The sequence below is a fragment of the Notamacropus eugenii genome, chromosome 1, assembly GCF_028372415.1.
Source record: "Notamacropus eugenii isolate mMacEug1 chromosome 1, mMacEug1.pri_v2, whole genome shotgun sequence".
NCBI lineage: Eukaryota > Metazoa > Chordata > Mammalia > Diprotodontia > Macropodidae > Notamacropus > Notamacropus eugenii.
The window spans coordinates 258,923,227-258,951,159 of record NC_092872.1 but is presented as its reverse complement, the minus strand read 5'-3'; the positions used below and the strand labels follow the sequence as shown (position 1 = coordinate 258,951,159).

The 27,933-nt window shown below is 42.5% G+C and overlaps 1 protein-coding gene across 4 annotated transcripts; it reads right to left on the bottom strand.

The window, feature by feature from the left end:
• Nucleotides 1-363: 363 nt before the first annotated feature.
• Nucleotides 364-27,268, bottom strand: SAR1A (secretion associated Ras related GTPase 1A). 4 transcript variants are annotated; one of them, XM_072628726.1, is made up of 7 exons: nt 26,413-26,524; nt 10,391-10,461; nt 10,140-10,259; nt 9,656-9,721; nt 8,105-8,208; nt 4,037-4,168; nt 364-2,789 (listed from the first exon to the last, which is right to left on the bottom strand). In XM_072628726.1, exons 2-7 carry the CDS (start codon nt 10,446-10,448, stop codon nt 2,673-2,675), a joined length of 597 nt encoding a protein of 198 aa, XP_072484827.1. In that variant the 5' UTR covers nt 10,449-10,461; nt 26,413-26,524; the 3' UTR covers nt 364-2,672. The 4 variants fall into 4 exon arrangements, with proteins under 4 accessions (XP_072484827.1, XP_072484828.1, XP_072484829.1 ...); XM_072628727.1 differs by lacking the exon at nt 26,413-26,524 and adding an exon at nt 27,148-27,268 and having other exon boundaries at nt 2,633-2,789; XM_072628728.1 differs by having other exon boundaries at nt 2,633-2,789; nt 26,417-26,536.
• Nucleotides 27,269-27,933: the final 665 nt, after the last annotated feature.

Here is a 27,933-nt window from a genome sequence, read left to right as displayed (position 1 = left end):
AGACCCAGCTCAAGAATCAACTTCCACATGAAGGCCTAAGGTTCTGATCTCCCCACAAGTGCTAGTGACCTGCCTTCTCATTTTGTATCTCTCCTGTACGCTCTTAAAAGCCATACTGTCTCCCAATAGAATGTAAGTTTTGTCTTTGTACCCCAAGCTCTTAGCATTGTGCCAGGTATATAGTGGGTATTTAATACTTGTTGACAAACTGACTTCAAGTACTTGGAGAAACAGGAGATTTCAGAATGCACCTGGACCCTTTTGTAAAATAGGTTACCTTGGTTGCTTTCTTTTCTCCCTTTCTCAAGGTTTTCTGGGGACAGGAGACACACACTGTAGTGAAACCATAACTAAACTAGTACATTCATTGGCAAACTCTTTTTTAGCTTTTTATTAAAATGCATTGGATACAGAATGACCTTCTTTTGCAAAAGGCTGCTTCAGTTTTCCAGAAAGGGGAACAGCAAACACCTTGATATAACATAATGAAGTTTCCATTCACAGTAACATCCGTAAGCAGCCCTGGACCCCTGATGTGGTCACACGTTGAACATCCACTGGCTGTATTTCTCGGCAGTCTCTGTAGAGGAATGGTGCATATGCCATGGGGCAGAAGGAGGATGATTCCTCTCACTTTGGCCCCTTCTTTCTCCAGTGGTAAACACAGACCACTTTCACAGAAGGCTGACCTTGGGGCAATGACTATCTAGCTTACTACAGAGAAAAATTAGCTCAGTACTGAAGCAACCACCCTCTACATAGAGAAGTACAAGCAGTTCTTGCAAAAAAAAAGAGGAGCAAGGCCACTATTTGGTTCAGTCGTTGATAACTAGATTTGTTCACTTTAAGGCATCTGCCCCTTTCAAACCCACATAAACTTTCATTTTGTTGCTTTGCTGTTTTAAGAAATAACATCAACTGCAAAATATTCAAAAGAAACCTCCTTCAGACAGAAAAACTATGGCCCTCCAAGATTCTCACATCTGTCACACGCTAAACCATTTCGGTATTTGGCCATGGGGAACTCCAACACATCAAGACTGAGGATCAAGAATGACAAGCCTAAGTGAAGAAGCAGACCAACTCTTCCTATTCCAAGATGTCCTCTTAACAATTTCTCCCCTTCCTCTAAGCTGAATATAGTCCAGACACCTCTAAATATAACATCACTGCAGCTTCCAATGCTGGGTAGAGACATATTTTAGACAAACAGTAAAGGTAGGTTTTATCTTGATAGTCACCTTAGTTCTTATTGCCAAGGAGCTAACAATCAGTTAAGAGAAGTCCAGTTTCATAGGGCATTAAAGAAATGGGAAGCCATTATCACACACATTTACTGATGTATACATCACAGGAGCATTTCGCTTCTGGCAGTGGATGACCTTGGTTCAGGATCAGGGGCTAATCTGACAGAACATAGATTTCTGATGCAGGGAGGGGTAAATTGCGGGAAAGAAACATTTCAGCAACAGCCTAGGAAACCCACTTCTATAATCCAGTTATTCAGTTCAATCCCAGTTAACTTTCTGGAATCACCCATCAGATCCAGCTAAGCCTTAGTCAGTGGAGAATCTAACGATCTCAATCTGTCAATGTTCCCCTGTGTATCAGCTGTCTTTGGAAGATGGTTCCCTAACCTGTGTCCAAAAGTGACTTAAGACATCTTCAGCATGCAATGAAGCAGAATGTTTCGTTTTGGTCCCACTGCTTTCTGGGGAGGATTAAGTCAGCTTTTTTTTTTTAAATAACTGAAGAGGAGGAAAGAAAGTGCTCTAAGCGGGAGTGAAAAATTAAAGAGAGTATAAAAGCAGAATCTGGTTTAAATTCATAACCTTTTCATGATAAAAGCAAGTTGAATGTTGTGCACTTCTAATTTTTTTTTTTTTTTTTGCAAATGATCAGCCCCTTTGATAATTACGGCCCTAATCTACTGCTGCAGAAAGCTTGTGGACAAAACCAGATACCAAGATGTTGTCCCTCTTCTAATATTCCATGCAGCAGAAGGAAAAAATACCTCAAATTAGCACCTCCTAAGGCAAGGTAGTCACCAAGATAGGAGAGCTCCAAGAAACTTCACTGAACCACTGGGCCATGAAAGCATCTGATCCGGAATCTGCCTAGTCCCACACAGCCAAGTGATTTACAGGGCAGCCACACCCAAACCTAGATTTACTGTGGGTCTCAAATATATTTGCTCAGTATTTCTGTAAAATATCTAAATGCCATTAAATAGATTTAAAAAAAAAAAACCCTAATATAGACTCTGGACTAAACAAGTGAATGTTAACTGAAGAGGTTGGAAGGGACACGGATTACAATGATAACACTTCTTTCAAAAAATAGAATTGTTCTCTTTTTCTGTCGACTACAGTGGTGAGACAAGTTGTTCTTTTCAGCTGCCCCTGCAAAGCACCCCAGCAGGCCAGAGCCCTGGAGGGTGAGAGTCTGCTTCGCCCAGCCCGTGGGGAGGTGCTCCGCTCCCCCTCAAAGGGTAGAAAAGAACAAGTGTCAACCACTGGGCCGTCAGAGAGCTGCCCAAGGCTCCTCCTGGCTTTCCCAACACCAGGATGCAGTCGGAGAGCTTTCCGTGTCATAAGAGAAAAGTCCACGAGGAAGCTGTGAACAGGATCGGTCCAGAGAAGTAAAAGGCTTTTATTTTCACTGCCCCCACATCAGTCAATGTACTGAGAGAGCCAGCGGAAGCCCTCGCCGTAACCCTGCCTCTTGAGCACGCTGCACATGAACACCTCCATCGGGCGGGCATTCAGCTCCCTCAGCGGCACGTTTCCCTACAGGAGTCAAAACAGAGAGGTGATCAGTATCTTGGTGGCCTTGCAGTCTGAGCATGGAGTCACTCAAATCCATCTCCAGCCTAACTAATGATTAGGAGACTTTGAGGGAAAAGGCAAGTAAATTCCCAAAGAACCCAAGGCATGAGGAATTAGTAGCATTGCAAATTTGGAGGCAGACTATGAGCGACCATGAGGGAAGGGACAGATACTGCTTGTATGCCACCAAATCAAGGAATTCTTCTCAAAGATGAGGCTGTTAACAATTCACTATGTGTGCAGCTAAGTTCAGGGAAAAACTTCATAGTGTAGAGAACACACTCATAGAGAGGAGGCATGAATAGCATCTGAAGGTCCATTTGCAGAGACAAAGGAACAGTGATAATGGGATGGGAAAGAGACAAGAAAACAGTGTCAGGGAGATATCAATACGGCAGGGGAGGAAGAAAAAGATTTAAACAAACATCCAAACCAAAACACATTATTGGCTAAGAAGGTTGGGAGACTCTTGCTCTAACTATTATAAATCTCTTTCTCTCTCTCCCCCTCCCTCCCTCCTCTCTCTCTCTTTCTGTCTCTCCTTTTCTGTCTGTCTCTCTCTGTCTCTATCTCTCGCATACCTGTTTTATACAACAGATTCATCTTTCCAACTGGCGCCAGTGTGGTCTACTCCTCCGGAAGACTCATGTTCTAATCCTTGTTCTGTTACTGATTTGCTCTGTAGACTTAACCTCAGAGAGAGAGTTTCCTTATCTGAAAAATGGGGATAATAATACTATCTATCTCACCAGGGAATTACAACAATGGATAACATGATTTGAGATCTATGGCTTGGAAGGGAATATCAAATCACAACTGCTCTTCTTTGGAAACAAATTCCCTAAAATTAAAGTCTAGCTAAGCATAAAAAAGGTCTTCCAAGAAAAATTTGTCAAATAAAATGGGAATGGAATCCAACAAAGCCTAAATTATGAAGGTGATAATTCTGCCTTTATTACCAACCTCCTCTAAATTCTCATTTGATAAATGTCACTGGTCTCAAGAAGGTAGGGTGTGCAGAGGTATTATTCAGGGGCATAGGGCTAAGATCTGAACACAGTCCTGCCACCAAAATTATGAAACATTCAGAGTAAAACAAAGTTCTGGTCTTCTTAAACTTCTCAAAAGAGAGTTAAAATCCAGATTCTCCAACAGGAAAGTTTTGGCTTAAGGCTTCCTATTTCCCCCCCAATATGTTTCTCACTTACCTTCCCTGTGGTCTGTCCATAAAGCCCAAATATCTCTCGGAGTCTTTCCTCACTGATGGCATCTGATCTGTCAATTTTATTGCCCAAAATCAGGATTGGCACATTGGATATTGTCTCATCTGTCATTAGTGCCTAAAGACAAGACATCAAAGTTAGGCTTTTTCAAAATACCAAAGGATGGTGAACAAACATTTGATGCTTAATGGTGCTTGAGCAGTCCACCTGACAATTCTTGTAACTGAACAATTAAGTAGAAGCTGGGCAGACTATCAACTCACCTTTCTAGCACTACGCAACTGAGACATCCTTTGCACCAGTGAAAAATGGCCCTGATTCAGATGCCCCTAGGGCTAGGCACATATCACAGCAGAGTTGCTCCAGCCACCACTACTCAAAGTGCAGTTAATCAGTCCTGCACACAGTCTAGCCATATAGTGCACACATGGGGTTATAAGTGATCTTTGAAGATGCTCTGAGGCAGGTCTGTCAGAGATCAATTTAAATGAAAACTAGAACAGTCTTGTAAACAAGCATGTCAAGAATCTAACTCAATGGGCATGAAGTGGGCACCTATGTGGTCCACCACTGGAAACTGAAGAAAATACGAAATATTTATAAAATAATATGAAGAAAGTATAAAATAGTTATGAATATGAAAAAAAAATATGAGAAACACTTAAGGTGACAAAAAAACAGACCCACCATGATACCCAGAAAAAAGCAGCTCATAAACACAAGGATATGTGTGCAAGAGAGGTATGCAGTGAAGGTTCAGTGTAGCCTAGAGGAGCTGAGCAAGGCCTCCTGAAGCAAGTGTGATCTGAGCTAGATCCTGATGGATGAGGAGGGTTGGATAAGCACAAAGAGAGGGAAGTCATTTCTGAAAGGCTTCAAACAAGCATTGACAAAGAGGTGATGCATCAGATACAAGCAAAGTGTGCCAAGGAGAGAGGATATGAATTATGCAAAGCCTTGAATGCCATGCCAAAGCAGACTTTAACTTAAAGCCAGAGAGATAAGAAGGAAGAAAAGATGGCAAAAGGGACATTAGTTACAGAGACTGTTCTAACAGCCAAGTAGAAGGAGATGATGGAGGCAATAACAGCATTCTGAAAGACTTCTTGTGAGGGATTTTGAAAGCAGAATTTGGGAACTACTGGATTTGAGAGGCAAAGGCAAGGAAAGATTTTGCGTCTGGTTCACTGCGATAGAGAAGTTGGGCTCCATGTTGGATATCCTGAATTTGAAACGCTGAAGAGAAGTTAAAACTGACACCTGGGTCTGGAGATGAGCTGAACTTGGGACATCACCAGCTACCAGGGAAAAGGTTAATTAAAGGACTAAAAGCAACAACTCAAGGGCTGACCTTTGGAAAAACACCTGTACAAGACAAGAACAGGAAGAAAAGTCAGCAAGACTGGATGTCAAGGAAGCCAGGAGATGAAAGACAGCCCAGACAGAGGTCACTGGCCTACAAAAGGCCAGTCATTCAGCCTACTGTGTTTCAATGGAGCAGGGAGAGTAGAAGCAAGGGTAGGGACAGAGGCTAAAGAAAAGCATCACTATGGCCAGAAGAAACATTCCATTCTGACTCTGAATAAAGGCTTGTAACACCTCTCTCAGAAATCTCATTCTGTAGTTTACCTCTCAGACCTATGGAGAAGGGAAGAATTTAGGACAAAACAAGAGAGAGCATTATGAGATGTAAAATGATAATTTTAATTATATTTAAAAGGGTTTGCACAAACAAAACCAATGCAACCAAGATCAAAAGGAAAACAGAAAGCTGGGAAACAATCTTTACAGCAAGTTTCTTTGATAAACATCTCATTTCTCAACTAGAGAACTGAATCAAATTTATCAGAATACAGATGATTCCCCAATTGATAAATGGTCAAAGGATATGAACAGGCAGATTTCAGATGAAGAAATCAAAGCTATCTATAGTCATATGAAAAAACGCTCTATATCACTACTGAATAGAGAAATGCAAATTAAAACAACTCTGAAGTACCACCTCATACCTATCAGATTGGCTAATATGACAGAAAAGGAAAATGACAAATGCTAGAAAAGACTGGGAAAATAGGGACACTAATACACTGCTGGTGGAGTTGTGAACTGATCCAACCATTCTGAAGAACAATTTGGAACTATGCCCAAAGGGTTATAATACTACTAGATCTGTATCCCAAAAGGGAAAAGGGTCTATTTATACAAAAATACTTATAGTATCTCTTTTTGGGGGTGAAAAGAACTGGAAATTGAAGGAATGCCCATCCAGTGAAGAATGACAGGACAAGATGTGGTACAGAATTGTAATGAAATACTACTGTGCTATAAGAAATAATGAGCAAGCTAGGGCTGTATCCCAAAGAGATCATAAAAATGGGAAAAGGACCCATATGTACAAAAATATTTACAGCAGTTCTTTTTGTGGTGGCCAAAAACTGGAAATCAAGGCGATGTCCATCAATTGGGGAATGGCTGAACAAGTTGTGGTATACAAATAGAATAGAATACTATTGTGCTATAAGAAATGACAAAAAGGAGGACTTCAGAAAAACCTGGAAAGATTTATATGAACTGATGATGAATCAAGTGAGTACACAATAAGAGCCATAGTGTGCAAGTGCTGTATCAGATAAACTTAGCCCTTCACAGCAATGCAAGGACCTACAACATTTCCAAAGGACTCATGATGCAAAATGCCATCCACATCCAGAGAAAAAACTAGAGAGTCGGAATGCAGAATGAAGCATACTATTTTCTTCTCTTTCGTTATGTTTTGGTTTGTTTTGGTTTTTCTCGTGGTTTCTCCCATTCATTTTCATTCTTCTATGCAATATGACTAATGTGAAAATGTGTTTAATAAGAATGTATATGTATAACCCATACAAGATTGGATACCATTGTGGAGAGCAAGGGGGGAAAATTTTTACTTATGGAAATGACTGTTGAAAACTGAAAACAAATTAATTACAAAAAAAAAGAAATGATGAGCAAGATGCTCTCAGAAAAACCCAGAAAGATTTACATGAACTGATGCAGAGTGAAGTAAGCAGAATCAGAACACTTACACAGTAACAGCAATATTATGCAATGAACAATTGTGAATGACTTAGCTACTCTCAGTAATAGAATGATCCAAGACAATTCCAAAGGACTCATGATGAAAAATGCTAGCCCATCTCCAGAGAAAGAACTGATGGAGTCTGAATGCAGACTGAAGCATACCATTTTTCACTTTCTATTTTTTTATCAAGTTTTCCTCCACAAAATGAGTAATATGGTAAAATATTTTACATGACTACACATGTTTCACCAATAGCAGATTGCTTACCATTCTGGGGGGGAGGAGAGGAGGGCGAGAATTTGGAACTCAGAATTTTAAAGAAATGAATGTTAAAAATTGTTTTTACTTGTAATGGGGAGGTAGGGGAGAAAGAGACTTATTCCAGCAATGTAGCAAAAAAAAAAAAAAAACACAAAACCCACTATATTCTTAGCCTTAAACTCTTAAGTTTTCCCATGCAAACACTAATAAACATGAGACATCTAATTCTGAGGTCTGGTAACAGACAGGATGGTGGTCACCCTGGGGTCTTCAAAAGTATGTCAATGAAACACAAGCTCTGGTAGATTCTAAGATGGAAAGGCTTCAAGAACAGGCCTGATAACCCAGATTTGCCCTATGTCATTCCTAAATACAACTAAGTTTGGAGAAGCTTACCACCAAATAGGTGACTCCAAGGTGATAATTTTTTTTTAGCCACAGCAACTCACAAAGACCCGTCACTAAGATGTTATATAAATATTACAATCTGTCATGGTGGAGGTGAATGACCACACAAGTGAAATAACAGATCCCTGAAATAATGAAACAGGTAAAGAACTTATAACTCAATACTCCAGTATATATGAGAAGGGAGAAAGACAAGGAGTACTACAAATGTTTCCAAAGTACTTGAATCAAAAATCCAACACCATAACATATGTCAAAACAATAGGAAGCAGACAGAGAAGAGATTGAGGACAAAGAGTTTTGAAAAAAGACTACAAACATACATTGAGTTCAACTTTGGATTCCAGGAGGCGAGGGTGATCTGCACAGTCCACCAGGAAGACAATCCCATTAATTGCTGGTAAATAGTTTTTCCAAACCCGTCGGGCTAGAAAGAAAAAAGAAACGTTCATTTATTTCCCTAAGAACAAAACCTGGAAACAATGACCTAAACATTTAACAAAAAAGATTCTCTATCAACGTGACATGTTACATTTCCTCCAGATTTGCCAGATTCTATCCCAGTATTAAGTTAGCTCAGGAAGCAAAGTGCTTCACTTTACAGAAATACATTCACTGAATTATGATTTAATGCTATGCCCAGTGCCTTCATAGAAGGTTAAGAAAATCATGCAGCATAGCAGTTTTTCTCTAACTTCATAATACTAGATGGGCAGCAGATAATAGGGTTAAGCCCTCCCCACCAACACCCCAGCCACCTCCTACCCCACATTCTCTCCCACAGTCCACCACTGCCAATATACCTTAAGAACTCCCAGGCCATATCATCTGCCACGTTGACATGACCTCCATAACCATTCCCATCCTGTACCAGGCGCCTATCTACCTACCCTCCTATAGAACCTTCCTCTATCTAGAGTGTGCCCAAACTGAATGTGAGCTCCTAGAGCAGGGATTGTCCCAGGGCTTGGCACACAGCAGGTCCTTGATAAATGTCTTTGCATTCAATCAAGATACTGTTGATTACATTATTCAATGCTCTGTATATACAAACCCACATGATATATTTCTGCTTGGGTTTAGTTCCATGGAAAAAAATTCTCTGCAGATGAGTTTGTACACTCTTGTAGGAAAACAAAAACAATGTATCAAACAGATTCCCTTTTTGCCCTGGCTGCCACAAAGCTGAATGCAAAAGTCATTGCCTGAATGCTCTAGTCTGCTCAAACATCTATTCCTTCTGCTTCCTTCAGATGGTCTCTGTTCTGTTTTATCCTGAAATGTCTTATCTTGCACTGTTTAATCTGTAAGTCACCTCAAGTCCTTTTGAAAGAGACACGGTACCAATCTTAAATAAATAAAATAAAAATGAATTAGATGTCAATCAAAACACTTACAACATAATCATAATGCTCCAACAGGAGGCTTAGTAATTACATTTCATAGCACATTTCTGCCCCTTTTTAATCCCATCCCCATTTCCATTAGTTTGCCTCCTTCAGCCTTAAAAGACTGTCACATGTAAGACAGCCAACAAAGTACACAAACAAGAGTGATCTGCTCAGATTATTTCTCTAAAGCTATACATTAAAGCTACTTGGGAATAAGAAAGCTATGTGTGTATCAAGCCTAAAAAGAGGACTAAATGATCCTCATACAAATGCAAATTAGCACAGTGGCAAACATGCTGGATTTGGAGGCCTAGGATTAAGATTCAAATCCAAGTTCACTTCATCTGTCGCTAGATCTCAATTTACTCATCTGAAAAATGAAGTTTTAAACTAAATGACCTCCAAACTAAGTCTGTGATTATCAATAAAAGTTCCAGCGTTAGGTACGACAGACTACTCAAAGCAGCACAAACTATCTCTTACCTTGCTCATGTCCACCAAGATCAAAAGTTGTAAAAGTCATGCCTGCAATTGTCAGCTCTTCAGATGCTGTACAAAGATTGCAAGGGGAAAATATCTTTCAATTGAGCTAAAACATTAATAATATGATCATGTGTTTAGCATACTAGAGAACATACATTCAGCAAAGAGAAGCAACCCTCAAATCATCCTAACTGGTTATGAAAGGCGTATCTATTTTTCTGCTACTTCCCAGAAGTGAGGACTCAATCACAGTCGAATTTCATGACCAGACTATGAGTTAAAACACCACCAGAGAGATGCAAATAGCATATTATCTACATGTTTACAATTGGAATGTATCCTACACAATGGTTTCCAAGTGATTATTTTTTTTCTTTTAAATTTGTGTTAACACAAGTGAGGCTCCAATTTAGAATCCACCCGCTAGCTTAGACACAGCTCTCCAGAAGCAGCAGAAGCAGCTACTAGGCATCTTCAGACCTACTTGGATGTAGTGTTGGAACATGTTGGCCCAATCGGTCATCTTTGAGCATGTGCAAAAGGGTTGTTTTGCCTGCATTGTCCAGACCCAAGAATACAAGTTTTCCCGATTTCTTGTAGAGGCCTATAAAATAAACAAAAATTTAAACTACAACTTTGTTCAATCTGCAACAGACTTCTCACTTTTACCTTTAGTGAGGAAATGTATACAAAGCTTTAAATCTAAAATATATTTAAAAAACAAAACTTGTTTACCTAAAAACTGCAGGACACTGCTGAAGCCATTATAGATCCACTCAAAGATGAACGACATTATCGTTGCTCAACTATAAAAAACACAGACAACAAACATTAAATTGGACAACACAGCTACTGAAGACTCATAGTATGACAGACACAATACTAAGGTTAAGAGCTGCAACTTACAGCTGAAAGGTCCCTAAGAGGCATCCAGCCCAATTCCCCTGTTTTAGAGATGAGGAGACTAGTTCCCAAAGAATACAACTGACTTGCCTAGGATGACATAGTTAGCAGCAGAACTAGGATTTAAATCCATGTCATCTGATTCCAAATAATAATGGTGACAGTAATAATAGCATGCATTTCTAGATAGCATGTACCACATGCCAGACCCCATGCTAATCTTTTACATACATTATCTCATCTGATCATGACCACATCCCTGGAAAGTAGGTGCTGTCCTTATCCCCATTTTACCACTGAGGAAACTGAAGCAAACAGAAAGTGATTTGTCCAGGGTCACACTGCTAGGAAGTGCCTAAGGCTGAATTTGAACTCAGGTCTTCCTGCTTTGAGGCCTACTGCTCTATCCACTGTACTATCCAACTGCCAAATTCAGTCTTTTCATCCTGTCTCTCTGTGAAAAGGTGACCTTAATCCATTCTGTCCTTAAAAGTCCTCCTTGAAAGTGTCAAGGTGGCAAAAAGGTAATTTCTTTATCTCGAATCTTCCCACCCATCCATCACCATTCCAAAATGTCCTCTCTATGGTTCCTGACTGCCTTCCTCTATGAGTGATGTGTCACAATGTAGCCCTGGAGTCAGGAAGTCCTGGGTTCAAGTTCTGCCTGACACAGTAGCTAGATGGCCAAGTCTTGTAGCTTCTATGAACCTCAGATTTTCTCCTTTGAAAATGGAATTAATAATCTTCATAGCATTTACTTCATAGGGTAGTTATGGAGTTCAAAAAGTATTCTGTAAATCTTAAAGTGTCATGTATGTCATCTATTTCATAAGGATAAGAAATAATAAGGCAGAGTACAGTGAACAGAGCCAGGAGAACAATTTTACATCACTAATATTTTTAAGGACAAACAACTCTGAAAGACTGGGACCACTGATCAGTTTTATCACCAATCACTATTCCAGAGGGTTCATGATGAAACATGCCACCCCACCTACTTTCTGAGAGAGAGGTGAAGGTCAAAGAGTGCCAAATGAGACAGATTTTTTGGACATGGCTAATGTGGAAGCTTACAGTACTTAACCACATTTTTGTAACAGTGATTTTGTTTTTCTTCTGTTCTTAATGAGGGAGGGGAACCACTGCAGAGGGAGGAAAAGAAGCTGGATTTTTGCTGATTTAAAAAATATATATGTCATATGTACTGTGTGAAATGGAAGAAGGAACTTGGCCAGAAGCCAAGCACAGGTGCAAACTAATTTAAGATCTACATTTACAAAGCAGACAAATTACGCCATTACTATTCACATTTTAAAAGAAAATGTCTCTTTTAAATAACTCACCAATTATATTCATAATGATTAAATTGTCAGAAATGTTATTTATATTATTAACTTTAAACATACCCATTTATGGTAGAAAGGCAATATGGTACAGTGGACCTAGAGCTAGCAGAGTAGCTGTATGATCCTGGGCAAATCACTTCCCCTCTCTAAGACTCTCTCCAAGTTGTAGAGAAAGTGATGCCTGCCCTGGAAAAGGAGGTGCTCACCAGAAGCTGATGAAAACACACCATAACCAAAACCTGTGGTATAAATAGATTCTCCTCCATTTTTCTCTCCTACCAGATCCTCCACAGTCAGGCCACCCTGGAGTGCTGCTCTTGTAACTGCTGACTGCCTCACCCATTCTGAAAAAGTTGAAAAAGCCAAAATCTAGCCCCTCACCATTTCTGAAGCATGATCAAATTAATCCTGCCATTGCCGAGAAGTTAAAAGAGCACCCACAGTGACAAAAAACAAAGATCCTCAAAGCACCAAATACACTGTGTCAGCAAAGGAGGATTTTGCATCATTTCCTAATACAGCTTTATTTATGATGCTAATTTTTTTCATCAAGCATTTATTAAGTACTAAGGCTACCAGGACAAAAACAAAGCAGCCCCTGCCCTCCCAGACCCTGCATTCCTCTGAAGGGAAGCAGCAAGTATACAGGAAAGCAGATACAAAACAATCTGTGAAGGAGAGGACACTAATAACTGAAGGGGAGCAGGGAATCTGGACAGCCTCCTGATGCATTCTGTTTTGGACGTATTGAATTTGAAATGACTATGGGACATGCAAATAAGATGCCCAATAGCCAACTGCTGACATGGGTCTGGAGACATCCAGATCTGGGAGTCTGCACTAAGTGAACAGGTAAACTGATGGGAGAAGATGAGACACGGAGAGAGAAATTAAGAAGGTACCCTAGAACAGAGCACTGGACCCCATCCAGACAAGACCAAAGGGGATGAAAGAAAATGCATTTACTATAAACCCAACACTGTGCTAAACACCGGGCAAATACAACAACTAAGACAACTGCTGTTCTCAGGAGCTTATAGTAACACAGGAGACAACACACAAAGGCAAGTGGCAGCTGGGGAGAAGCACTTTGGTTAGTAAAGTTACATGAATTCCTCCAGGGTCTGGTTTCTGGTGTAAGGTAATTTGTGAAGCTGTACAAGAGGTGGCCAGAGAAGAGAGCCAGATTTCGAGGAAGGGAGAAAATGCAACCAATGAGTATAGAGGGCTTCTCCTAGCGGTTTGGCTATGAAAGGGAAGAGACAAGCTGTTAGCCTGGGTATACTCAAGTCAAAGTTCTTCAAAGATGGAGGAGATCTGGGTATGCTTATAAGCAGTAGGAAGGAGCTGGTTCCTTCCTACTGAAGGAAAGGGCAAGTTCCTAGATAAGATGAGAAGGAAAGGGATCAAGTACACAAATAGAGAAGTTGGCATTCGCAAGAGAAGAGTCACCTGTTTCCTCTAAGACTAGAGCAAAAGAGGAAACATTGACAAAAGATGTTGAAAAGATTGGGAGACGGACTCTAAAATTTTGGGGATTTTCTTTAATGAAGGATGAGGCTAAGACCTCAGCTGAGAAGGTGAAGGGAAGGGAGAAGGAGAATCTAAGTGACTTGGGAAACAAGATTTGCAAAAGCTATTGTAAAGAATGGGAGATTGAATGTCGTATGGAGAAAGGAGAAGGTCTGGGATATATCAGTGAGTTAGCCTTGTTATGTGGCATACTGCAGCATCACATAAGTAGGAATAGCAAAAGTAAGAACAAGGGCTGGGGTTTAGAAAGAGATGATCGTAGGGCAAGGAGGGCTCAAGAGCAAAGAACAAAGTAAAACTGAACTGTCAACAGGGTCAAGAGCCTAAAGGAAGTAAAAGGGGTAATGGCTGGGGTAAACCAAGAGGAAGCCAAGTGACAGAGGACAGAGAGTCATACTTTAATAAGCTCACTAATAAAAACATCAAACAACACATCATGGATAGATTCCCCCAAATACTTTTCCCTCTAAGGAGATATCAACATATTATTATCAATCCTCTGATCTATCACAGTAATTCAACCACTTCCTAACAAAAAAAAAAACTTAACTGTATAATCACATAGCCTGCATAAAAGTATGAGACATCCTGGCAAAAGTTTTGCTCACATCTGAGTGGATCATCTCTACAGCATTTCCCTGATGTAGCAGTCTGGTAACCCCTCCCTAAGAGAGGTGGGGATGACATGATCTGCTCTGGATTAAGCAGTGCTGGCTCTCCTTCCTTTACTAGTACATTCTAGAACTGAGAGTCAAATTCCCCTGCATTTCCTTTGCAAACTCCATTCTCTTTTTAAAACAACTCACACGTTTCCCTTCTTTGCAGTCTTTCTGTACTTACCCCATTTTTCACCGTCTTCAAATACTATTTTATAGTAACATAGCAACCACATGGTTCAGCCTTCAAAGTGCTCCAGGATGCAGTTCATTTGGTTGGTGGCTTGAACTCATCAATGCTAGTTTGTCTGGCAGCACTCTTGTTATCTTAAGTTTCAATTAACTCCCAATTAGGAATTTGTGTTTTGTTCTTCCCAACCCAAAGAGCACAGAAAACAGAAGCAAAGTAAGGGTTGTGTTGTCTTCTCTCCACTGCCTATTAATCATGCCCCATACCAGGGCTGCCATCCCACGGAACCATGACCCTACTCACATACACAACTCCCCCACAGACCTTCCTGGATATGTGGGTAAGCAGTGGCACAATGGAGTGGTCCTCACGCCATCCCCACGCCAGGAACAAGCTCCAAACAGCATCCTCCCATCACTGCCTCAGGACCCTCCATGCTGATGTTCCTTCGTACTCAACTGATGTGCTGTTTTCTAAATGGCTCTCATGTTAGAAGAAAGTCTTTTTTTTTTTAATTTCCCTAGTGCCTGACTGACTTCTTCACACACAGCAGGTGTTCATGTACAAGCTTATAAACTAACCAAGGCTAACTTGCTGGTCTGTGGAAGAGAAGGTTCAGATTTATACGCCAACTGCATTTCATGCTTAAAACAAGATTTTTTTCATGTTACTTGCTTCATTATCAAGTTTGATTTTTCTTTTCTTTCTCTTTAAAAAAAAACTCTCAGATCATTTCTTCTTCCCATAATGGCCTATGGAAAGTACTTTTAGAATCTCTTCAGGTGACTGTCAAAAATGTGAAAGGAAAGCACACTGTAAAGCACTCTCAAATGCACTCCAGAAATGTGTTATTGTAACTCATAAATGATTAGAGCACACCTGGAGTTGGGGAGGTAGACTCTGAACTTTGGAAGATTTCTCAGACGTTTTGCCTGAACCAAAAACTGTGATACTTTTAATGTATTGTGGCTTGCTCTTTTTTTAATCACTTTATTTATGGATATGATCAAGCCAATAAGACCAAATTCCTTAAAAGCAGGGACCAACCATGCCTTAATTTTTAAAATGTTCTTACCCTCCACTGGCACTCAAGAAACACCCATTAAACTATGCTCTAAGAAGTGTTTCAAGTTAGGACCAACCTCTTAGTTTCTCATTTCTGCTTACCATGAAAAGAGCTACTCTAAAGATTTTTGTACATACACATCCATAGATTTACTTGGACATAGGCTTGGTATCAGTAGCTGGGTCAATTCCAAATGACCTTTGAAGGAAGGATGGACCAATTCACAGGTCCAGTACTAGTGTGTCCATTTTCCTCCAATATTTTCCACAACACTTGTTATTTTCCTCTTTTCTCATCTTTGCCACTCTGACAAGTAATAGAAGGAACATCAAAGTTACTTTAAATTGCATTTCTCTAATTATTAGTGATTTAGTGCATTTGTTCAAATGATTGTTGATAGCTAGGATTTCTTCCTTTAGAAGTCACCTGAGGGCAGAGCTCAGGTCTGAGAAGTAGAAAGAAGTACAGACCTCCTCCCACTCCTCCAAACAGACCTAGCAAACCCACTAGTCTGAATCTTGATCAGGAAATCCAAGAAAAACATCACAGTGAGAAATTTTTCCAGCCCAGTTAGGCACAGGGCATAGACAGAGTTCCATAGACACTGAGGACCAGGTCTGACCAGGAGTATGTTGAAGGGAGGCCATTTAGGGTTAGGAAGAGGACCCAACTCGGAATGAGGGCCTGTGCCTGGAGGCACCCTAGTTCAGTTCAGGATAAGGAATGGTCACAGGTCTTAGACTGTGTACCAAGCAAGAAGCAAGTTTAAAAATAAGCACAGCTATGTAACTTGGACCCCAGGAGCAACATGTGGGCTCAGTTGTAGCTTGTAGTCCTTTGAACATACTTCAAGTCTCTTTGGCTTCAGAGAGCTAAATAGCTTCTTTGGGTCTCTGCAGTCACTTCAAGGAACTGCTGGGCAGTGAGCTGTACCAATAAGGAGAATCCCCTATCAATGGCCTTTTGGAATGAGGTTTAGAACTCAGTAGCCCAAGAAAGCCAGGCCAGGGCAGGCCAGACGTTCCCTCTAAGTGTACAGAGCATGACCCATGAAATCGCATGTATAAGGTAGGCTGGAAGAATCAGCAAACAAAAAAAGTTCACACACACACACCCAGGAAGAATCAGCAAACAAAAAAAGTTCACACACACACACACACACACACACACACACACACACACACACGAACTATTACCTCATGTTAAAAACTCCGAATAGGCTGATTCTCAAACATCTACAAGCAAAGCCTCAAAGAAGGCAAACTTGGGCATAAACTCAACTGGCATTCTTGGAACAGATAAAGCGAAAGTTTTAAGTTTTGTGTTTTTTTTTTTAAATGTTGTTACAAATGTGAGTGCCAGAGTAAAAACGTGGGAAAAAAAAAGGAGTTACAGGAAACAGAACTGCAAAGGACATTAAAAGTCTTACACAAGAGGTACAAAACCATAACAAAGCATCAAAATCCCTAAAAATCAGAAAGGACAAAATAGAGGCCAATGACTTCACAAGACAATAAAAAATGTTACAACAAAGTCAAAAGGCTGTAAAAATAGAAGAAAATGTAAGGTATCTCAGAGCAAAAACAACTGACCTGGTGAAAACACTGAGGAGAAAAAAATTAGGAATCACTGGACTAACTGAATACCATAACCAAGAGACTAGATATATTTCAAGAAATCCTAAAAGAAATCTGCATGGACCTTTCAAAACCAGAGGGCAAAACAGAACTGGAAAGAATCCACTAGTCACCTACTAAAACCCCAGCATAACCAAAACCCAGAGGTTTCAGGTCAAAGAAAAATTAGAGCAAGCAGCCAGAATGAACAAATTCAAGTACCAAAGAACTACAGGCAGGATCACACACAGTTTAGCAGCCACAATGATAAAGGAGCGGAGAACTTGGAATACAACACTCCAGAACACAAAAAATATAGGCTTATGGCCAAGAATAATTTACCCAGTAAAAGTGGGATGAGAAATGACCCTTGCAGTGGATAGAGTGCCAGATCTGGAGTCAAGAAGACTCCTCTTCATGAGTTCAAATCCAGCCTCAGAAACTTCCTAGTTGTTTGACCCTGGGCAAGTCACTTAACCCTGCTTGCCTCAGCTTCCTCACCTGCAAAATGGAGAAGGGAATGGCAAACCACTCTATTATCTTTGCCAAGAAAACCCCAAAATGAGGTCACAAAGAGTCAGATACAACTGAAACAACAACAAACAAGCACTCCTAATGAAAAGACTAGAGCTGTTAAAAACTTTGAAGTTCAAACACAGGAGTTAAGAGAAAAATAAAAAGGTAAACTCAAATGAACAATGATAAAGGACTACACAAAGATGAACTGCTTGTTCACACCCTTCGGCCACTTATCTACCAGGATTCCTCTTTTAATCTACTAAACTGAATTAGTCAGTGATTTCAGCCTCCCTCCTCTAACATGGTCCTGATAGAGCCAGAATTAAGGGAGCCAAGGCAAGCTGAGTAAGCAAGGAGGCAAAGTGTGGATCTAAGTCAGTGGTTCTTAACCTTTTCTGCATCATGAACTCTGCCTCAGAATAATGGTTTTTTTTAAATAATAAAACATATAGGATGACAAAGGAAACCAATCGTACTCAATTACAGTTATCAAAAAGTTTTCTAAACTGTGGTGAACTGGAGATAGTGATTCTAGAAATTGCAATTGGTAGAGACTGGAGGTCAAGGGTTGCTGAGGTGGGGAAGATGAAGGAGAACCAGGTATTAAACTTACTGGGAAGAAGGGTGACCAAGAGGCCCAAAGACGACAACCATGAGAACTGAAAAGGACAGAATACACTTGAGAGAAGGTCAAATAGTGGCAGGGGAAGGAACTATAAGTGACCATGTAGATCATGGAATATGCCAACTCCTTCTCTAGGCTCCAGATGCCAGGGAGTCAGAAAATGTCCATTGTTAGAGAAGGTGCCAAGAGATGTGTGTTTTCAGGAGAAAATTAGGTTTCAGTGAACTCCAGAGGATAAAAGAAATATGAGAGGAAGGAATCTAGGAACACTAAGTTAAAAAAGAAAAGAACTGGAGAAGTTATATACTCCAATCTCATCATTTAACAAATGAGGAAACTGAGGCCCAGAAAAGTTAAGTAACTTGATCAAGGACACAAAAGTATTAAGAGGGGAAGGCAAGATTCAAACTCAAATTCTATGTTCTAAATTCAGCTGCAAAGCTTTACACATCATCCCAAGGAGAAAGGTTCTCAGAGGGTGTGACCCAGGGGCTACTCTGGGAAAAAGGCCACATACCCACCTGGACACTGATATCTAAGAAAGAATCCTAGTCACTTCGTGTTGCTTCTAGGTCCGAGTCATTACAAATGAGTAACAAAGCTTAATGATTTGGTTAATAGCATGACCAAAGAGGGGGAGGAACAAAAGGAGAATGGACTCACAGAACCCACAAAATAGATCAATCCCTTATAGTACCACATATTAATCTACTGCTTATGCCTAGAGATTTGCAATCATTCATTGGGGTCAGTGTAATCTGACTTACAACTAGCTCTTCTCAGTTCTACTAAGGATGAGAGTTTTTCCTCAAAGAAAAAACTGCCCCACCAATTTTCCCTTCACAAAGCCCCACTCTCTGTAACCTACGTAAAAAGTGTGAGGAATGATTAAAAAACTCTTGTTTCCAAAGAAATTATATAATATATGACTTATGAAATCTAGGGATCCATACATATCAGAAAGTCTTTTAACTTGCAGAAAATGCAAGAAAATAAATTGATTGTAGAAGAAAAGCAATGGGAGATGTTGATTAAATACTTTTACTCATCAAGCTAATCAGCATATCTAAGAGAATTTCTCTGCCTATGGTTATCAAGGATGAAATATTTAAACAGGGACATGATCAACACAAATTAGTACTAGATTATCTTCTAGCAAAAGAAGGGGGAAAGAAAGAGATAAAAGGGAGAAATTTGTTTCCATAAGTTCAGAATAACAATCAGCAGAATGAGAGACATAGCCAAGCAAATCAGTTATGTCTCACACAGAAGATAAAGCAAGGATGCAACTGGCTTTATCTTGTTTTGAGGCTAGAAGTCAGCTAAGTAGAGAAAAAGTTAAGTCTTGCTTAGAATGGTCATGTGTTATAAGATTATGAATATTAACTTCTCTTCCTCTAGGAGGACTAAGGGTTCATTTTAACAGTCATACAATGCATGTAGCAGGAGGAGCAACATATCAAGGGGGAACTGTGTAGTAGGTGTATTGGAAAGTTATACATCCTGTATTACCCAACCAATGGCAAGACAGGGGAGGGACTTTGCAGTTTTTAAGGCTTACTTTTGTTTCTGGAAGGCGTGTCTATTTTTATGACTGCAGTCGTACCTTACCATTGCACCCACAAGCAATAAATTTATCTTTTATCTTCACCCCTCCAGAGCCTCAATGAGTTATTTCTCACAAAAATACCTTACTATATAATATTCCAGGTTCCCTCAACCATGTGCACCATAAAATGTCCAAACTCAGAAATAGCCAACTTGTGATCATAAGGAGAATGGCTGAAGGCTACAGGTTTCAGCCATTCTCCTTATGAACACAGGTTAAATTATGACCAAGTAGAATTTTCTACCTGCTTTTCAACATTCTGCCTACTGCCTTCAAGGTAAAACAGAATGTCCTAAAATTTAAGGACTCTAGCCCAAAGCACTACAGTTACTGCTAATAATAAAAAAACCACAAAATAAGAATCATAGATTAGATAAAGAAGAGACCCTAAATCATCTAATACAACCACTCACTTTACAGATGATGAAACTCAAGCTCCAAAGGTCATACAAAAAGTTCTTGGCTGAGATGATTCTCCAGGAGGGAGAAAATGCTTGGGAAGATTTAGGCAATGTGAAAACAAAAAAGATATAATAAAGTTCCCAGTCTAGAGCTTTCTACTATTCCTTGAGAATTTTCACTTCTTGGTATAAGACCCCAAAATTCATCTGGTTTTCACAATCTCAGATTAATTTTTAATATAAGTGCCTTGATCATTTTAATCCTCAATAGTGATACATACAAACATAAAGGATTAAGAAAGCATAATGACTACCACACTGTAAAGAATAAGCTTGGGGGAATTCAGAAATGGGAAGTTATGTTAAAGTGACATTTTAGTAGACTGTCTGACAGGAATAGGGATTAGGGTCTCTGGCTATAGACAAGCTTATTTTGTCATGTGGTAAAGGTCAAAGGTTGACACCATTCCAAATTTCAGATGGCAAATGACACTTCAAAACTCATTAAGCAACTGTCCTGATATTCTAGAACCAGAGGGCAAAATAAGTATTCAAGGAATCCACCGATCACCTCCTGAAAGAGATCCAAAAAGAGAAACTCCTAGGAACATTGTGGCCAAATTCCAGAGTTCTCTGGTCAAGGAGAAAATATTGCAAGCAGCTAGAAAGAAACAATTCAAGTATTGTGGAAATACAATCAGGATAACACAAGATCTAGCAGCTTCTACATTAAGGGACTGAAGGGTGTGGAATAGGATATTCCAGAAGTCAAAGGAACTAGGACTAAAACCAAGAATCACCTACCCAGCAAAACTGAGTATGATACTTCAAGGGAAAAAATGGTCTTTCGTTGAAATTGGGGACTTTCAAGCATTCTTGATGAAAAGACCAGAGCTGAAAAGAAAATATGACTTTCAAACACAAGAATCAAGAGAAGCATGAAAAGGTAAACAGCAAAGAGAAGTCACAAGGGACTTACTAAAGTTGAACTGTTTACATTCCTACATGGAAAGACAATATTTGTAACTCTTGAAACTTTTCAGCATCTGGGTAGTTGGTGGGACTACACACACACACAGAGACAGAGACAGAGAGCACAGAGTGAATTGAATAGGATGGGATCATATCTTTAAAAATGAAATTAAGCAGTAAGAAAGAAATATATTGGGAGGAGAAAGGGAGAAATGGAATGAGGCAAATTATCTCATAAGAGAGGCAAGCAAAAGACTTTTTAGTAGAGGGAAAAAGAGGGGAGGTGAGAGAAAAACATGAAGTTTACTCTCATCACATTAGACTAAAGGAAGGAATAAAATGCACACTCATTTTGGTATGAAAACCTATCTTACAATACAGGAAAGTGGGGGAGAAGGGGATAAGCAGGGTGGGGGGGATGATGGAAGGGAGGGCAATGGGAGGAAGGAGCAATTTGAAGTCAATACTCTTGGGGAGGGACAGGATCAAAAGAGAGAACAGAAGCAATGGGGGGCAGGATAGGATGGAGGGAAATATAGTTAGTCTTACACAACACGACTATTATGGAAGTCATTTGCAAAACTACACAGATATGGCCTATATTGAATTGCGTGCCTTCCCAAAGGGAATGGGTGGGGAGGGAGGGAGGGATGAAGAGAAGTTGGAACTCAAAGTCTTAGGAACAACTGTCGAGTACTGTTCTTGCTACTAGAAAATAAGAAATACAGGTAATGGGGTATAGAAAGTTATCTGGCCCTACAGGATAAAAGAGAAGATGGGGACAAGGGAACGGAGGGATGATAGAAGAGAGGGCAGATTGGTGATAGGGGCAATTAGAATGCTCAGTGTTTTGGGGTGGGGGGAGGGGACAAATGGGGAGAAAATTTGGAACCCAAAATTTTGTGAAAATGAATGTTAAAAGTTAAATAAATAAATTTTAAAAAAAAACTAAAAAAAAACTCATTAAGCTAGGAGTTCTTAAGCTTTTGTGGTATGGACCCCTTTTCAGAATAATGTTTTAAGTGTAAAAAATAAAACACACAGGATTATAAAGGCAGTCAGTAAGTATTGATTAAGCACAGACTATGTTAAGCACTGTGCTAAACAAACCCTGAGGATACAAAAAGAAGCAAAAAACAGTTCCTTTCTTTGAGGAGCTCATAGTCTAACAAGAGAGACACAAATACATACAAATAAGCTATATACAGGAAAAATAAAGGATAATTAGCAGAAGAAAGGCACCAGAATTAAGAGGGATTTGGAAAGGCTCTTTTAGAACACAGGATTTTAGATGGGATTTAAAGGAAGCCAGAGAAGGAGGTGATGAGGAGGGAGAGCCTTCCAGGCATGGGAGACAGAACAATTTCCTGGAGCTAAAAGATGCCAAAGAGAAACATACTGATTTACAGTTATCAAAATAGATATATTTTTGAAGTCCAAAACCTTTAGGTTAAGAACCCCTTCATTAAGTAACAGATTTTGGGACTGAGGGCTGGAGGTGTCTCAGATGGATCCAGATTAGGGGGAGGGGGGAATAAGAATTCCATCTTCATTAGCATCTCAGAACCTCAGTTTCCTCCTCTGTAAAATGAAGTTGGATTAGATGATCTCAAAGTCTATGATCTTCAATTGAACTAATAACAGAAAAACCAATAAAGGTGCAAGAGAAGAGAGTATAAAACATAGTTCCTTCCCTAAGGGCAGAAATAATTTGACTAGGACAAAATATCAAATACATTGTTACACGGGCCCAGAGTCAGATGTTCTGTTATTCATTTTTCTCTGTTACAAGGGCAAGTGCAGGAGATGGTAGGAAATGATCAAAAAACAACTTTTTAAGAAAATATGAAGAAATTTAAAAACCAATCAAGCCCATGATCCTATGTGGAGATAAATCAAAAAAGAAGTAACTGGCCCAGTTCAGTCCTTCTGAATTACGAACTCACTTGCAAAGGGGGTAGGGGGAATAAACTAAGGTGTGCCCACTACCTCCACAGCAGGAGAGAAAAGGCCTCAGAGGATGGAAGGAGCAAACAGTCAATGAGATGCCAGAGCCCCAGGGCCAGGCCTTTGCTGCTCTCCTAACTAGCCCCAGCTGGCACAGTGTTATTACTACTGGGTGACCTCCTTCGGGCCTTGTGAAGTGAAGGGCTGGAGAGATGATCCCTACAGTTAGTTCCCGAGTAAAGACTAAGAAAAAAAAAACAGACAAGAAGGATGAAGGTGCAACTAGGGGTTAGCCTGACCCACACTTCGAAACTCCTCTGCTACTTAACATGTGTGGTGGGAAAATAACTTCGTCCTGTCCATCTATCTGCCCTTCAGTTCACCTTTCAGTACAATGTGTAAACTGCAGGAGAAAATCTTTAAACTCACATGCACTTCTAAAGCAAAGAACTTAGAGACTGATGGGGCCACAGAGATAAAAAAGAATTCAAAGGCTCTTTAACCTGAGGTCCAAGAACTTTTTTTTTTTTTTTACCATTTTGATATTTTATTGTATTGCACCATAAGCCATTTTCTTGGTAGTTCTCTGTTTTATTTAATGCATTTAAAAACCTTACTCTGAGAAGAGCTCACTGGCTTCACCAGACTTCCACAGAGGTGGTGGTATAAAGAAGGGAATGAAGCTCTGATCGAATCTAGCCCTCATCTTTCTGAAATGGAAACCTGAGACTCCACAAGGGGAAGGGGAGGGACTTGCCAAGGCCACCAAATTCCTGGGCAGCCATGGGCTCTCAGAGTCTCTCACACGCTTCAGCCCAACCATTCTCTTCCTCTGACTCTACCACTTCATCCCTTCTCGATGGAAACTTGTCTCATTGACTGTGATCAGCAACACTCAGCACCTCTCTCAGGGTTGTAAGGACCAAATGAGATAATATGTGGGAAGCACTTTGAAAATTTAAAAACTCCAGATAAAGGTTAGCTATTTTCATATAGTTACAGCTGTCTGGGGCACAGAGAGGTTTAAATGACACGCCCATTGTTGCAGAACCTATCAACAAGCATTTATTGAGCATCCACTCTATGACAACCAAAAACAAACAGGAAACAATCCCTGCCTTGAAAGAGCTTACATCTAAAAGGAAGAGACAACACATAAGGACATACAAACCAAATGCAGGGTAATTTCACAGTAGCTGGAGGGGGAATGGGGGACCCCAAGCTTCAGATAAAAGATGACATGAGGGTGGAGAGAGGCATGGTTGGCACATAACCCGTCAAAGATACTAGAGGAAATGGTCTGTCAGAAGTGACTCCAAGGGTGGCCTCAAACCATCACACCACACTGCCACTCAGGTATTATCTCCATTTCATACCTAAGGAAATGGAGGTTCAAAGGGACTTGGCCCCACACCTACTGAGTGACAGAAAAGACTTGCAGGCAATGATCCTCCTCTCTCACATTCCCAGGAGCAGCTTTTCCCACTCATGGCCTCTTGTTTCCTCACTCCCATCCAATCTGTCTCCCAACCTCCCTCAGCTGATAGGGCTCTCTCTAAGGTGACTGATGACTTATTAACTGCCCCATCTGATGGCCTTGTCCTCAGTCTTTTCACAGTGCATTTCACAGTGCGGACCATCACCCCACTCCTGGACTCTCTCCTCACTGCCGTTCAGGACACTGCTCTCCTGTTCTCCTACCTTTCTACCTGCTCTTTCTCACCCTTCTGCTCCACCTGAGTGGTGGTCTCCAAGGCTCTGTCTTACACCTTCTTCTCCCCATATATTACCTCTCAGTGACCTCAGCATCCACATATCCAGCCCACCTCTAGTATCTTTTCTGAATGTCAGCCCCATATCACTAACTGATTCTGGAACACCTCCAACTAGTTGTCCCATTAAGAATCTTAAACCCAACAGGTCCAAAACAAAAGTTATTCTTTTTCCCTCTCAAACCCTCCTCTCTTACGAACTTCCTGTTTTGCTGATGCCACTAACCAGTCACCCAGGTGTAAGAACTCAGCCTCATCTTGGCCTCTTCTCTCACCTCACATACGATCAGCCACCAAATCTTGCCAATTCTAACCCGCATCACAAGTTACTCTGGAAGTTCAGACCCTCAACATTTTTGGCCTAGTCTTACTACAATAGTTTCTTAACTGGTCACAGTTCTCTAGATCTCTTGTCTTTCTAATCTACACAGCACACTTTATGCATCGGTCTAAATCTGTCACTCCCTTCAAGAATCTCCAGCGTCCCTCTCGCCTTTAAGATAAAACACAAACTTGTTTGACCCCACACACCGCTCCAACCAAGGTCTGTGGCATTTCAGTCCGTCATGCACTGGGTTACACCAAACGGGCCCACTGCCGCTTTTCCCTGTGCATGTGGCCCCATCTCCTGACTCCGCACCTTTAAGCAGGCAGTTTCCTGGAATGGGTGCCGTTCCCAAAGTCAGGGGGAGCCTATTCTCTACTCTGGCATTTTAATGTTCTGGGATCATGTACCTTAGAGTCCTAAAAGGACGGGGCTGCTCCATTTATGACCCTGTAACAGAGCCCGGCACTTCAAACAAAAAGCAGCTCGTGTCACTCCATGGGAGGAGAACTGCCTTTACCAAAGCCTCCGACCAAGAGGACAAAGGGGAGACGCAGTCAGGCCCGTCAGGTGCCCAAAGTGCGGAGCCTCCCGGGGGGAGAACGCCCTCCACCAGGGCAGCTTGGCCCCTCGCGGCCGGGACTGACGGGCCGACAAAACATCACTCGAAGATAAAAGATCCGGCTGCCGAGCCCAAGGGGCCGGGAGAATCCCTTCGGTGACACAAGAGGCGCCGGCCGGGAGGGTCAGTCCGTCCGTCCATCCCGGGCCGGGAAGCCGGCCAGGCCCAGATTGCTCAACGCCGTTTATTTGGAAGGAGGGAGTTGGGGGAGGGGACCCACGGAAACGAAGAGGCAGGGAAATAACGAGTTGGCAAGCCCGGAAGGAGGAGCGCCGAGATGGGCCTGGGCCGGGGGCCTCCCGGAGCAGGATGCTTCACCCTGCCGGGGCCGCGGCCAGGAGCTGGGTCGGGCCCCTCGGCGGGGGCGCGGACGCTGACGGCTCGCACCGGTGAAGCGCGTCTCCTGGCCGCGGCCCCGGGAGGGGGGCCGTCCTGCTGCCCACGTTCCAGGCGGGTAAGCTGAGGCCCGGGGGGGGCCCGAGCTCGGGAGTCCCTGGCTCCGGGCCCCGCTCGGCCCGGGCCGCCTGCGTGTCACTTCCCCCCCGCCCGCCCGCCCGCCTGTCTCGGGCCCGGCCCGGACGCTCTCCCTGGCAACATCGGCCTCCTCCCGCAACACGGCCCGCCCCCCCAGCCCACGGCCCGCACTCACTCGGACCTGCCTAGGGCTCCTGGGGCGGCGGCTCCGGCTCCGGCTCCGGCGGCTCCGAGCCTCCCTCTCTCTCACCCGGGCCAACACAACAGCAGCTCCAAAGGCCGCCAGCCACTCGCCGGAAATACGTCACGGCGCCCCTCCCCCGATCACTTCCGGAGGCGGAGCCGGCCCCCTCCGCTCCCCAAGCCTGGGAGACGAGCCGGGAGGAGGAGATGGAGGGGCGGGGCTAGAGCCGGCCCCGCTCAGCTCCGGCGGCGTCGCAGCGCTCGAGACGTGGCAGTGCGAGGAGGGTGGGGGAGGGAGCGGTGGCGGCGGCCGGGGGAGGCTTCCCCCTCACCTCCACCCCGTCCCCCGCGACTTCCGCTCCTCGCGCTGGCACGGGATTCAAATCTCTCCCCAGGTGCCTTCTGCTCCCGCCTCCGAGCACTGGAAGAGACTTGGGTCAGCCCATGAAGCCAAGCACTGGTCAAGAAACCCCGCTGTGCCTCCCCAACCTCCCCCTGAACCCCTCCAGGGAGGGGGAGCTCACTCCCTCCCGACCTGCTCCCCTAACTGCCAGGCTCAGGTGAAAGCGCTTCCGACGGTGAGACCCTCCCCCCTCCCCCGGGGTTTGCCCTGCTTGGCACACAGCCAGCCTTAGTGCCGGGGGCTGCACCTCCTCCGAGAGGCTTCTGCGTCGGGTAGCCTAGTGGCGGTGCTGGACACGACGCTTTCCGAGGCCCCTGGGGCCCCCTTTACCTGAGGCCCGGAGCCACTCTCTGCTGTTAACTGTGGAGGAGGGATTCGGCTCTAAAGCCCGAACATTAACACCTTGGCTCGATGTGCTCTGCCCCCTTGACCACTCTGACCTCCACGCCCTGCTTGGGGAGGTTCTCGGTGCCCTCCTCCAACCTGCATCTGGGCGTGGACACCACGGTCCAGCCACGAGAAGCAAGCAGGGCTAGCCCTGCGGTGCTCTCACCTCCCCTCGCTGCAACGCCTAGAGACCCAGCGCTGGTCCTAGAATCCAGGAGCCCTGGGTGCCAGTCCTCCCTTTGGCACGTCTGGGCAGTGTGTCCCCAGGCAGGCGCTGACCAGATGCCTTAGCTTGTGCTTTCCACGCTATCCCACGGGTGTCTTCACATCGGCTTTGCGAGCCTCTGAGAGCACTAGATTCCTCCCTAGCTACCCCTCCCCTAAGCGGTGCATCTCGTTGTTCCACGAACGAGGTTGACTTCGTATAGTACGTGAATATAACCGCGCGTGAATATGTCATGGCTATATGAACATGCAAAATGTACAAATAGCATGCAAATATGACATCTGAATGTGTAAACGTGTGCGGAATGCTAACATATTGTGATCGTGGCAGCAGAAACTACCGAGATATGCGTACATGACCATGTTAGAAGTGAGCCTGGCTAGCAAGCCCCCAACGGTGAGGAGCATGCTCCCCTTGAACAAGGAACAACGCCTGTTAGGAAAGCCCTTATTAATCTTTACATTCATTCTCCCGGAATGACCAGGAAGGCTGAGGGACTGCTA

What these genes read in the sequence shown, in the direction of transcription:
- SAR1A (XM_072628727.1), bottom strand. Translation starts at nt 10,448, where the DNA reads ATGTCGTTCATCTTTGAGTGGATCTATAATGGCTTCAGCAGTGTCCTG. An exon ending in TCTTGGTGGACATGAGCAAG is followed by an intron (nt 8,209 to 9,655) that starts GTAAGAGATAGT and finishes TTTTCTTTCTAG; the next exon opens with CCCGACGGGTTTGGAAAAAC. An exon ending in AATCCAAAGTTGAACTCAAT is followed by an intron (nt 4,169 to 8,104) that starts GTATGTTTGTAG and finishes TCTTGTCTTTAG; the next exon opens with GCACTAATGACAGATGAGAC.